The 13747-nt window shown below is 35.7% G+C and overlaps 1 protein-coding gene across 7 annotated transcripts in view; it reads left to right on the forward strand.

The window, feature by feature from the left end:
- THADA (THADA, armadillo repeat containing) overlaps positions 1 to 13747 on the forward strand; it is a 296280-nt gene that overhangs the window by 127073 nt on the left and 155460 nt on the right. For 5 of the 7 annotated variants that reach the window (XM_023531302.1, XM_023531301.1, XM_023531303.1 and 2 more), the window contains 3 exons: positions 4373 to 4462; positions 5577 to 5708; positions 8708 to 8806. The exons of 1 other annotated variant lie outside the window; for it this stretch is intronic. In XM_023531302.1, coding sequence (XP_023387070.1) covers positions 4373 to 4462; positions 5577 to 5708; positions 8708 to 8806 — 321 coding nt within the window. The remainder of the gene's footprint in view (positions 1 to 4372; positions 4463 to 5576; positions 5709 to 8707; positions 8807 to 13747) is intronic. One more of the 7 variants, XM_011361348.2, reaches the window with a different exon arrangement.

Consider the following 13747-nt stretch of genomic DNA (forward strand, 5'->3'; position numbering starts at 1 on the left):
GTCTAGTTCGTTTCTTTTATTTATTTTTTTCCATAAATTTAATAAATAAGAGAAAATAAGCACATTTTACATAAAATATTCAATATAAATGTTCGATAAATATGTAATTTGGAATGGAATAAGGACTCTTCTAAAAAAATTGATGTTACTGAATATGAAATAGGCACAAAAGAACATTTGTAATATGTATGTTAGGTTTAAAAAAGTAACTATGAAACAAATAGTTTGGGATCTACCACCTAGTTTAAGAATTGAACATTGCTTTTGAAGCCCCTTATATGTTCCTCCCTAATCCCATTTCTTTTCTGTCCCCCTTGGAGAGAAGTGATTGTTTTTGTCAATTTTGTTTTTATTTATTCTTTTGCTTTTCATTTTTTTATCACATAAATTTGCTTCTCATAGCATTATATGATTTAATGGTGCTTTGTTATAAACCAAGAAGGATCATATTGCATATATTCTCTGTAACTTGCTTTTTTCACTTAATATACATTCCTGAGAATCATCTGTGTTGTTGTATGTGTCTGTAGTTCATTCTGATTTACTGCTATACTTAATTCCATTGTGTGAGTGTACCACAGTTTATTAATGCTACTGTTGATAGATATGTGGCTGCTATGCATATGCTATACAAGCCTTCTGTCGCCCATGTCCAAGAGGTTAATAGACCATTCACCTAAGAATAGCATTTCCGAGTCACTGGGTAAAAATGTCTGTGGTTTTCAAGAAAATGCCAAATTATTTTTTTAAATTGTTTTAGTAAATCTTTGCCAATTCAAGGACATAAAATGGTCTCTCGATGTAGTTGAAAATCTTTTTTTTTTTTTTTATGTTTATTGGCCACTAATGATTATCTTCTTTGCATTTATTTTGGTAGGTTTTGTCCATTTACATATCGAGTTGTTCGTCTTATACTTATTGATTCACTAGAGCTCTTCATATATCCTGCGAATACTAATTATGTAATTCTCAATTAGATATATTATAAATTTTCTCTCCATTTGTGGCTTGAAAAGTAAAATTTTAATTTTTAATAATTTTTTAAAAACTTTGTATTAAGGGAATTTTTAAATTAAATTTATTATGGGGACATTGGTTAATAAAATTACATAGGTTTCAAGTATACAATTCAGTAAGACACCATCTTTATATAGCATTGTGTGTTCACCACCCAAATTCAAATCTCTTTCCATCACCATATATTTGACCCCCTTTACCCTTATCCAACTCCCCTCTCCCCGCTTTCCCTCTGGTAACCACTAAACTGTTGTCTGTGTCTATGAGTTTTTATTTGTTTGTCTTGTTCATCTGTTGCTTTCAGTTTTATATTCCACATATGAGTGAAATTGTATGGTTCTTAATATTTTCTTTTTCCGCTTAGTACGATAATCTCAAGATCCCTCTATGTTGTCACAAAAAGCAATATTTTATCTTTCTATATGGCTGAATAATATTTCATTGTCTATATGTACCCTATATTCTTTATGCAATCATCTATCAAAGGACACTTCAGTTGTTTCCATGTCTTGGCCACCATGAATAACGCTGAAGTGAACATCGGGGTACATACATCTTTATGGATAAATGTTTTCAGATTTGGGGGATTGCTGGGTCATATGGTAATTCTATTAGTTTTTTGAGGAACCTGCATACCATTTTCCATAGTGGCTATACCAATTGACATTCCCACCAGCAGTGTATGAGGGTTCCTTTTCCCCCACAACCTCTCAAACACTTGTTATTACTTGTGTTGTTGATAATAGCCATTCTAACATGTGTGAGTTGGTATCTCATTATGGTTTTGATTTGCATTTTCCTCATAGCTATTGTAGGTAAGCATCTTTTCATACATCTGTTAGCCATTTGTATGTCTTCTTGGGAGAAGTGGGAATTTTTAACATGTAAAAGTAAAGAGACTTGTGTAACTAAGCCCTGTATATCCATCACTCAGCTTCAACAGTTATCAACATTTTGCCACTCTTATTTATCCATTTCTTGCCCTCCTGAAAAGTAAGTCTCAGACATCATGTTATTTTTACCATAAATACTTTAGTATGCATTGCTGATTGATAAGAGAGTTTAAAAAGAAATACAACCATGCTATTATCACATCTAAGGAAGTTAATAATTTCTTAATATTCAAATTGTCCTAATAGTCATAGAAATGCCTTTTTTATAGTTAATTTGTTGGAATTAGAATCCAAACAAGGTCCACACGCTGCATTTAGTCTTTTTTAGTATGGTAAGTCTTTTAAGTGTCAAATCTCTTTTATTCCATAACATTTCATATTCTTCCTTAGCCAAAAATACTTTGTGTGTTTACTTCTTATTTTGTATTTTATTATTATTTTGTATTTTTCTTTATACCATTTTTTGGTGTACAAAATTTTTAAAAATATATTAACTAATGTACTTGATTATATTAAATTTCCCTACTAATTGATGCTTTTTGGGTCTTGTTCAATAAATTCTATTCTCTATTGTCTTTTAAAGATTTTAGCAGTTTTACTTTTTACTTCTAAGCCTTGAATTCACTGAAATTTAATTTTGTATGTAGTGGGAGGTTGAGACCCAATTTTAATTTTGTCCCTGTGGATAATTAATTATCATAGCACCAATGATCTTCATAGTACTGTCATCTGTAGCAACAGCTCTTTCATAAATCAAGTTTTTCTATATGCATATATCGTTATGTCCTCTATTTTATTTCATTGGCCTACTTGTCACCACGGTGTCCTAATTACTAAAGTTTTATAACATTTCTAGCTACCTGATTGGATGAGTCCTACAACTTTCTTGTTCTTTTAGATCATCTTTGCTACTTTTGGCTCTTGGTACATCTATATACATTTTAGAATGTGGTTGTCCAGTTACATACACACACACTATTTTTATTGGAATTGCATTGAATTTGGGGAGAATTTTATCTTTATAATATTGAATGTTTTCACCCATGAACATGGCACAGCTTTCCTATTTAAGGCACATATCTTTTTTTATGGCATCTTTCTATTAAAAATATGATACAAAAATGTAAAAAAAGAACCTTGATCTCTACCTCACACCATACACAAAAATTAATTTCAGATGGATCATAGACCATAATAAAAAATTGAAACTATAAAACTTATAGATTAAAACAGAATATCTGTGATGTTTGGATAAGAAAAGATTTCTTTGACTATTGAAAGCATGAATCATAAAAGAAAAAAATAGATCCAATTATTGGACTTCATCAAATTTTAAAACTTCTGTTCATCAGAAATACATTAAGAAAATAAATTGGCAAGCCACAGACTAGGAAAAAGTACATGCAATGCGTATATATCGCAGAGGAAACAAGGAACTTAATTTGAAAATGGGCAAAAATCTTGAATAGATACTTTCCAAAAGGTGATACCAATGACCAAAGCACATGAAACATGTTTAACATCATTAATCATCAAGGAAATGTAAATCAAAATCACAGGTGGGTAGTAGTCCATACCCACTAGGATGGCTAAAATGGAAAAGAGAAAGACAATAGCATATGCTATAGAAATTATTCACAAAAACCTATACAAGAATGTTCATAGCAGCTTTATTCATGATGGCTAGCAAATGGAAACAGTCCATGTTTATCAAGAGGAGAATGGATAAACAAATTTGTATATTCATACAATGGAATACTACTTAACAAAAAAAGAATCAAACTATCGATACATCAAATAACATGAATGAATCTCATAAACTTTATGCCAATTAAAAGAAGCTAGACACAAAAAATTATGTATTATTACATTTATATGAAATTCTAGAATAAACAACCAAATTGTGGTGATAGAAATCAAATCATGATTGCTTTGAGGATTGGGAATTCACTGGAAAGGGGCACAAGGGAACTTTCCTGGGATGATGGAAATTTTCTGAGTCTTCATTGGGGTGTGGATTACATGAGTGTATGCATTTGTAAAAACTGATCATATGGTACACTTAAGATTTGAGCATTTCATTGTGTGTAAAATATACTGCAAATTTAAAAATATGATTATTGGGTTCTCCATTAATAGGAGCATACATCTAAAGTTGATAAGAGGCGGAAAGTTAGGGAATATTTATGCCACCCCTTCAGAGTAATCTTAAACTTTGTAATCTTAAACTTTGAGATAAAATTCCACGTTAAGAGCACTTCCCAAATCAAAATTAAATGTTTTGTTTCTATCGATTGTTAAATTCTTCAGAAGCAGGTTTTGTTCTTAACTTTATTTTATTAAATATCTAAATAAATGATCTTAGTTATCTCTCTCTTAAAAAAATGAAATAAAAAGGCTTTATTATCAAATTAGAGGAAATAAATGATAGTAATTCATCTTTTTTTGTTTTCTTTCCACAGAATGACAGGGAGTGAATTTTTCTCTCGTTTCCCAGAACTCTATCCTTTTCTTCTCAAACAGTTAGAAGCTGTAGCCAATACTGTGGACAGGTAAGAAAAGAACAGAGTGGGGCAAAGTGAAATCAAGGATGTGAATTACTTTCTTAATTGAGATTTTCCCTCCAGGCAACTATTTTTAATCAGCTCCTCCCTGTAACATAGATGGATTTTTATAAACGCTTTTTTATTATATCATATTGCCTGACTCTGGTAGATTTATACCTGAAAAGTTCATAGAATCTCATTATTATATTTTATTATATTTTATTTTATATTTTTAAAACCCTGTTTTATATTAAATTTTATCAAATTTAATCCTGTTTTCAGTGTTATACAGGAACTAGTTTCTTAGAAGCACATGGTGATTTCCTCTATTAAGAATCATTTTCTTCCTATTATATTTAAATTATGTGTTTACATATTGAGTTAACTTGAACATACACCTGTCATTTTTTTTATTACTGGTCTGTTACAGCTGACCATTGTGAAACTACAGCAATTAGCTGACTAATCTGGTCACCTATGATCAGAAATGGAACTGGTCTACCTGAGCAAAGAGGGCCAGTGACCTGGAAAGACAGACATTTAGAGGGGTTCCAGTCTGATTAAGGCAAATAGAAGAGTTCACCATTGTCTATTCTGTAGCTGCTGGTGTAATTTTTAGTATGGACATGTTAGAACATGGGCTTTTTTATTCTTCTAAGCAATTTTTGTACTTGGTATGAATTTATGCTAGTTGTAATTGGGAGAATAAAGTAACATCAGTGAATTTTACTTCTGTTTATGATACATTTCCTCATGAGTAATTTGTGCAGACAGGCTTTTCTGGTCCTAATAAGTGACTGTTCATGCTTTCTTAAGAACTTTTGGATGTTGAAAGTCTCACATTTCATACTCTGGAAGAGGCACCTCTCTACTGTATGGATAGATCAAATCAAAACAGCAGACTCAAATTATCAGAGAATTGTGTACAAAAGCCCAATCCATGGCTTTGCCAGTAGTTCTTCCTTATTTGCACAATATATAAAGAGAATGGAGGAAAAAATGAAAAAAGAAAAACTATCCCTTAATCATAAAAAGTCACTTTATATAATGAGAAAAATGTTTGAAGATAGTGCCTCACCTCTTAAATTTTAAATCTTTTGTGTACAATCATTTTTTTCAGTGATGTAGGCGAACTAAACCATCATCCAAGCATGTTTCTCTTACTTTTGGTGTTGGGGAGACTCTACCCTTCCCCGATGGATGGCACCTGTTCTGCTCTCAGCATGGCACCCTTTATTCCCTTCATTATGAGGTAGTGTATGCATAATGGAAATAATGGGGGGTGGGCATAGGGGCTTTATGCGGGCATTTTATCCTGTTCTTATTTTAGAAATTATAATGGTTTTGTTTGTTTTTACTTTGGGAGTGGTCTAGTGAAGGAATGGACCTGGGGGTATTGCCATTGCCTCCAACTGATCTCCAGTGTTTCAGCGGAAAGTGCTTATGTTGTGGGTACAAGAGCTCATACCTACTGTTCAAGTGATGTTTCCTTGGGGCCCAGCTGGCCAATGGATGTGTGGTGTTGATAAGAGATACCCCATTTGAAAAGCATAGCCTCGGTGTTGCATTATCCCTGAGTTGAGCCTGGCCAAAATGGGACAGGCTTGGTCCTGACATATATCCCCTGTCCAGTGGTTCAGGAGGACCTCTGGTTGTTCACTACAGAGGCGTTCGCTAGTGGGTGCAAGGAGTAGCATCTGTATGGCAGTGCCGTGTAGCACAAATTCACTACCCACTCATCTTTTCTTTTTAGCTTGTAATACCTCAGAAAGAGCCATGCATATAGATAATGCATGGAAACAAATGATAACAGGCTTTCTGCTTCTAGAGCCTATTATAACTTCCTCGGTTACGTTTTTTGAGGCATCTGCCAACTTCTGATCACCTTTATCATTTTAGATTAAAGGCTTCAATAAATAGGCTTCCAAAAAGTTTTGAAATTGTCCTGTGGAATATTTCAGAAGCCCTGTCATGTTAGCATTTACCTTTCTGCTTACCTCCTGACAGAACAGCACTTTCATTTTTATGTATCTACCAAAAATTGAAATGGACTTAGAGCACAAAGATAAATAATACCAAACTTAAGAGAGTGTGTTTGTTATTTATGTGGTGTCCTGGGTTCCACTTCCTGGTTTCACAGAGCTGACTGATGCATTTTAATGTGAGAAACCATTAAACACAAGATTCTGACATGTGGTTGCTGTAGGCATTTGTTTGTGACAAGCCCTGGCTGTGGCTGTGTTATCTATGATCACAGAGATGACTCACTCAGATTGGTTTTTGTTTCCTAATACACCAAGTTACCAGTTTCCCTATCCAGCATTTGGTGATTCATTTTAGAAATTTGGGTTGTAATTTTACTTTCAAGAACATTTAAAAATTGTACTTTCACATATAACTGGAAAGAACTAAAAAATATTTCAGAAAGTTGATGAGAGTGAGGAAGAGCACATGCATGGGATCACAGTGCACATTAGAAACAAAGACATGCTTTAGAACATTTTCATCCTGTGTTGAGAACATTCAGTTTGTGAAAGCTTATTACTAATAGATCTTTTATGTGTTACACCCTAGAAACCAGAAATTACTACATTGAAAATATCCTTCCCGCTATTAGTTTACATATAAGCAGAATGCTCATATTACTAATTATATTCAGAGTTCTTATCACATAACAAAAATTGCATTAATATAGAAGATTTAAATATTGCCTTAAAATCATTGTACTTAGTGCACTGTTTTTTAAACTCAAAAGGCGCAAAGTAAGAAGCGTACAGTTATTCCATCCTTCCACTGTAAATGCCCTGGTCGGTAGTTGCTTTCTACCTAAAGATTCATAGAGTACCACCAGCAGCAGAAGTTGCCAGAGCTGATTCCTTAGAGTGTCAGTAGGCTTTGATTTATTGAATATTCATGTATATTATAGAACAATATTTCTTGAACTTTCAGATGTAAACATATCATTTGGAGATATCGTAAATTCTGATTTAGTAGGTCTAGGATGGGGCCTAAGAGTGTGCCTTTCAAACAGACTTCCAAATAATGGCCGATGCTTCTGGTCTGTACATCACACTTCAAGTAGCAAGATTAAATCTGGATTATTACATCTAAACATTATCAGATCTCCCTGCCCCGCACAGATGATTTTAATAAACTAGACGGTAGTAGGGTCATACTTGGTACTTGGTAAGGCTATTCAGGTTTATAAAAAGTAGATTTGATCCAGAATATAGAAAACAAGCAAGAAAGTATTCTGAGCAGAAAGGTCAGTGGGTAGTAGACCCACTTTTGATGAGCCTTGACTATTTGCCAGGCACTGAACTGGACATATTGCCTACAATGACTCTGAGAAGGGGTCTTATCACCCCCATTTTCCTGTTGAAGAAACTAAGGTCCCGAAAGCATGTCAATAATAGAGTAGGAATATGAACTTGAGTATAGGACTTGTCAAGAGTATTGGGTGTACTCCTTCTAGTACACCAAATAACCAGCTTCCTTTTGTGTAGCCAAGAGCTTTAGCTTCACTGAGTAGGCCCATGAGCCCTGAAATTAATGCCACTAGGAACAATGAGGAGCCTATATCCAGAGTCAGTGCACTTGTGTACAGGCTGTCTTCAAGATCTAGAAGTCATGTCCCCATCAGCAGTGGAATCTGCTCCTTAATTGGTTTTCTTGTTAGTGAGGGTGAGTTGATTGATGCTGCCATTCTCTCAGGCTCACATCTGTAGGATCATTGCCTGGGGTAATAGGGTTACTCTGTGGCCAGGTACAGAGGAAGCCTGGCTTTTCTTTCTTGACCATCTTCTGTGACTCAGTGGAAGCAGCCTAGACTTAAAATTAGAAAACCCGGTTTTGGGTGTCATCAACCTACTATAAGGACAACTCTGTGCTACCCTAAAGTGTTCACAGTCACACTGGGGAGATGAACTATAAACAGATTTTTTTTTTTTCAGTAGTGAATTTGATAAGACTGTATACATTTGATTTAAATTACTTCTGAGAAAATTATTTATGAACAAAGTGAAAGATTGATCATAAACCCTATCATTCCAGGCAGTATTTATGGTTCTAGTCGAGGTAAAGATTGGGTTTTTTTGACTTGGGATAATAGCTGAAGAAATGGATATATGCACAAGTAGATAGGAGGTATTTTTTTTTTTATAGCATTGCTGATGTTAATTTTTGTACTTGGAAGAGCCCTAATCAGGCTCTTGGATACTCTTACATTCAGCTAAAGAGACGTTTTTTCAGCTCGTGGGAGCAGCACGAAGGTTGCCCTGACTCTGCTAAAGTGAGTTGCACAGCGAGAAGATTAAAGGCCCCAACAACAGCTTTTTATTTCCTTTTGATGTATGTACCTGCCATTTCCTTCTTTTCTGTAAGCTATTTCTAGGTATTAGTATTTTTGTTCCTTATCCCACATTAGGGAGTGTAAACTTAAATCTCTGTTGATTATCTCTATTGACTTAAATCTTAGAAGGTTCTGGTTTGGATTTTTTCAAAGTTATGCATGCGTGCAGTTACAATTATTACATCATTTTGGAAAAGCAATGATAATGCTAATCCTAGTGTTTTGTTTATATGTTTTTGGTTTTGATCCAGTATATTTTATGTCCCCAATACTGTGCTGAATCCGGATACACAGCCCTTTACCATATGAATATAATGCTTTCAATTTAAGGTCGTTCACCCTTCGGGTTCAAATACCACAAAGCAGAGTTACTCATACTTCAAGTGAGACTCTGTCTAGGGCTTTCTAGAGACCAAAATATCTATGGACATGCACCTTGGAATTCCTTTGCACAAGCAGATTTCAAATTTGAATTAAAGAGCTGCAGGAAACCAAATATGCCCCAAACCTAGGCAACAGTCCTGAACAGAGCAAAGGCCTGGACTCAAGAGACTTGGTTCTGTCCAAGCTCTGCCACTTATTCACTAGCTGTGACACTTGAACAAAGTTCTTTACTCTCTCTGGATCAGTATGGTACCTGTGTGTGTGAGGGTATCCATTGAGACAGAAAGTGCCTTCTACTGCTGATAACTGAAGTCTCAGCATCAGGTAAATATTTGTGGGAGAAACCCTTCCACTGCCTTTTATTCATTTTTTTGGGTGCTTTTTAAATGGCCCCACCCTTTTTTTTTTTTTTCACTTATTTTCATTGTAAATGACTTTCAGAATGTTTTCCCCCAAATCATTTGTTCACTTTAGATAAATTTTCAGCGGAATTTGCTCTGCTTTTCTCCGAAAAGTATTGAGGTATAAATAACAATACAATCCTAATTAAACATGTGGCGATGAAAGTACCCATAGGGACCTAGGTAGTAGAAACTTTTTTAGTTGAGATATTGAAAAATCTAGCCAAAAATCAAAAAAATTTGGTTGTACCAGGTGGGTACTAGACTTATTGGGGGGATTACTTTGTAAATCATGTCAATGTCTAACCACTGTGCTGTATACCTGAAACTAATAAAAAATAATATCGAATGTCAACTGCAATTGAAAAATAAGAATTAATTCAAAAAAATTTTGGAAAACACATGTGTTATATATTTTAAAACTATTTTACAGAACCTTTTGATTGTATCAGCCTTACAAAGGGATTAGGTAGAGAAACTAAGAGCGAGTTAGGCTTTTTAAGCCTGTACTATTTGGAAATAATATTGACTCTAGTTTTGTCTTCTTGAAAGTAATTCATAATTCAAGGATTATCACTTTACTCCTTACTCAGGTTATGGTGTTGAAAGAACTTGTTTTCCATAGTGTAGAGTTGGGGTTTTTTCAGTAGACAATAGTTGGCTTCTAACTTCATTCGTTATTGTAATACTGTGAACTCTCCTTGAAGGCTATAAGGCATATTTCTGCCTGCTCTGTCTTTCCAGAATTCTTATAGAAAGGAAGAAGGCAGGATTTACTTTATAGAGAGATAAATGAGGCAGAGAGCAGTGAAAACACTGCTGGGAGGAAGACATGCCCTTCATTCTCTATCTCAGCTCTGATCATCCCTTCCTCTGCATTGCTGTAGCATTTGTTACTTAAACCTCTTATCTTGCTATTTGTTATTACTGCGTTATACTGTAATTTATATGCTCAATGGTTATTCTCTCCAAATAAACCTTAGTCTCAGCAGCTGTGGGTTTTTTGGTTTGTTTGGGGGTTTTTTTATTTTGTTTTGTTTTGTTTTTGGTATCTTTCTCTGCCTAGCCAGGTTTGGGCACAGAGACTGAATTATTAACCTAAAAATGAAACTAATTGTAAATTGAGATATTTTGTGTCTTAGCAGACCTTGTACCTTTGAAATGCTTAAAGGACTCTAGTCCTACAATATTGGAGCCACATTTCATATCCCACTAGTTACTGGTTATATATATGGCTGGGTTTTGTGTTTTACTTGGCCTTTGAGGAATTTTGTGATCTCGTACAAGCTCTGACATTTACTTTTATTTTGACTTTACCTCTCTGACCCTCTGTTTCCTTTTCTATCAAACTAAGGTAGTGGATATTACCTAGGTCGTCTCTAGCCTCACAAGCCAGTGACCCGAGGCCTTCCTGGACTCTGAACTCCTCTTCTCTGATTGCTGTCCAGTGAACTGCTCTGGAGTCCCACCTCATGCTGCAGGCTTTACAATCAGCCAGAGGAGCCTAGATTGATAAGGATAGGAGGAGGGTGATGCCACTTTTTTTGTTGAAAGTCATAGAATTATAAACAAGCCAAAACATGTGGGGCAAAGCCTCCCAGATTAATGTGGTATGAATGGGAGGGCCCATCTGTGCTTCAGACTGTCAGTCTGTGTAATGGGGATAATCTGGCTTACAAAATAGTAGATGAAAGCTCCTTGGTTTGCTTGTTAAGAAAAATTCTAGAGAAAGGAAGAGTTCGATGGTATAATGGTGATGCAGAGGGCAGACCTTTTTAACTCCTGCTTTGGCTTGTCTCTGCTAGTAAACTGGGAGGAATGCCCCCAAGGCAGATGTAGGAGAGGTGATAGAAAAACCACACTGTCTCCAGTGCATGAAAGCAAATCCTGGGACCCAGATAACTTACAGCCTCAGGTGCAAGTGAGCCTGGAACCATGTCAGTAATTTGGAAGAAATATGGGACAGGAACATGCTAGGAGGTTGCAGAAGTATTTCGAAAGAGAGGGAGAAAGGCATATTTTATCGGTGACCAAACAATTGTGTTGATATTGATCATTTTAGACTGGATCATTCAATGTATTACTTGCAAGTGCTTCACACTTTATTTGCTGAGAGCTAGTAAAAATTCCCTAAGAATAAGTCATGCCTGAGTCACCTCATTGTTTTGATGGGATTACTAGTCTGATAGATGAGGACAATGCTGCTTTATTCAGCATTTGAATTACTTAAATGAAGACAGACTAGATTGCATGCTTATCAGGTTTGTATATAACATAAATATAATAGATGATGGAATGAAAATTCAAAATAGTCTTTTAAGCATGAGAGTGACAAATACAAATGTAGGCTAGTGGCCAGTACCTCTGTGAGGCTGGGGAGGAAGGAGATGAAATTGAGGGAGCATATACTAGGAGCTTCAATTTTATTTGTGATGTTTTTGTAAGCTGAATTCTGGGCAAATGGTTGATTGTCATATTATTCTGTGTACTCTTTTGTGTTTGATATGTCTGATAGCCCATAATTGAAAAATAAGATTCAAAATAGCCTTGGAAAACTAGATTGATGGACTGAGACTGTCAAGAGAACATTTAATAGAGATATGTATCATATTCTGATTTTTTTAAAGAAAAATCAAAATTGTGTATATACGGAATGAGAGCTGTCTGGCTTCATAAGTCTTTATGAAAAGATCTTGGGGAATAAAATAGGATTTCCTGATGAGCCCTGAGGAAGCAGTGTGTGACAGTTGCTGCTTCCAGACAGTAAAGGCTACAACCCTCCTCAACTCTGCTGGTCAGACTAGCCCCACATCATTTTGCTTATTATATTATTCTGTTCTGGGCTTCCCATTTTAGGAGGGTCACTGATAAACTAGTACAGAGGAGGTGACTAAGATGAGGAGGAAGCTAAACATCTGGAAACAGTTAGACTGGAAAAAACTTAGAGGCAACACGGTAATGGTCTTTACATACTTGAGATGCTGCCATATGGCAGAAGGCACATAATTTCTCTTTTGTGCTCCCAGTGGAAAAGTATGAGATAGATTTCAGGTTTCAATATAAAATATTTGTGAAAGTTAGCATTCTCCATCAGGAGAATAAACAGATTTCCATAATACTGAGTTGCCGGTCACTGGAAGTGTTCAGGGAAAACTGATCACAGGCTGGGCAGTGAGTGCATCTGGGGTTGGGCTAGATGACCATCAAGGCATCTTTTTGAGTTGTCTTATTTCAGAATAGCTGGACAACTGAGCCGTAGATTCTAAAGGTGCAGTAAATGAAATGATAAACCTTCCTCTAAACCTGTAACATGTATTTGTACATTTTTTGTGGGCTCCTCCATCTCCCAAAGAAAATAAGTTGGGGTGCCATTCTTGACATGGCCCATGAGGTCATGGTGGTCTGCTCCTACACAGCACCCTCCAGCAGTTAATGTACTAAAATTTAGCTTCTAAATAACTTCAATAACTTTGTCCTGAAAAGGGTTTTTTTTTTTTGACCTATGGGATGTCATGTCTGAAAAGCATTCCTTATTAATTTAATTATCTTTTTTTTTTTTTTTTTGGTGGTTGTTGCTATATTTTTCTCCATTCCAGATGTTGGCTTAAGCCACATTTGTTTTCTGACAAGTACAAGGAACATCTGAGTCTTTGAGAACAGTCAGAGATGCTTTTCTGAAAGTGATTAAAATAGATAACTCTTTGTTGTCCGAACTTCCTGAAGGATCTTCTTTGAACTGAGATGCCTATAGAGAGAGTACAGGAGTCCCCAAGCCTAACACATTACAAGTAGAAACAGCTGAGAATAGGGCTTTGATGGTGCTGTTAACTAGAATCTCCTCCTGCCTGGCCAGGCTAGAGGTCCAGAACTCCTCCCTCCTGTGGTTACTGCTAAATTCCACAAGCCTTAGAGAATGGGATTAAAGGTTAGGTCTCCCTATTCCATCTTGATCTGCTAAAGGAGGAGCGGTGGTGAAAGAGGGATCTGCCATTCCATCAATGTGTAGAAACCCCGACCTTTGGTTATACTAACGAAACTCTGATACCAGGTCAGGCTTTAGGCAAGATGGTCAAGGTGCAGAAGTTCTGTTTTGCTCAGGGGTTTTTTTAGCTGCTAACTTTTCTTCTTTGCCTACAAGCCAAACCTGTGTCCACT

Source organism: Pteropus vampyrus, unplaced genomic scaffold, assembly GCF_000151845.1.
Source record: "Pteropus vampyrus isolate Shadow unplaced genomic scaffold, Pvam_2.0 Scaffold66, whole genome shotgun sequence".
In the NCBI taxonomy this organism is placed as follows: Eukaryota; Metazoa; Chordata; class Mammalia; order Chiroptera; family Pteropodidae; genus Pteropus; species Pteropus vampyrus.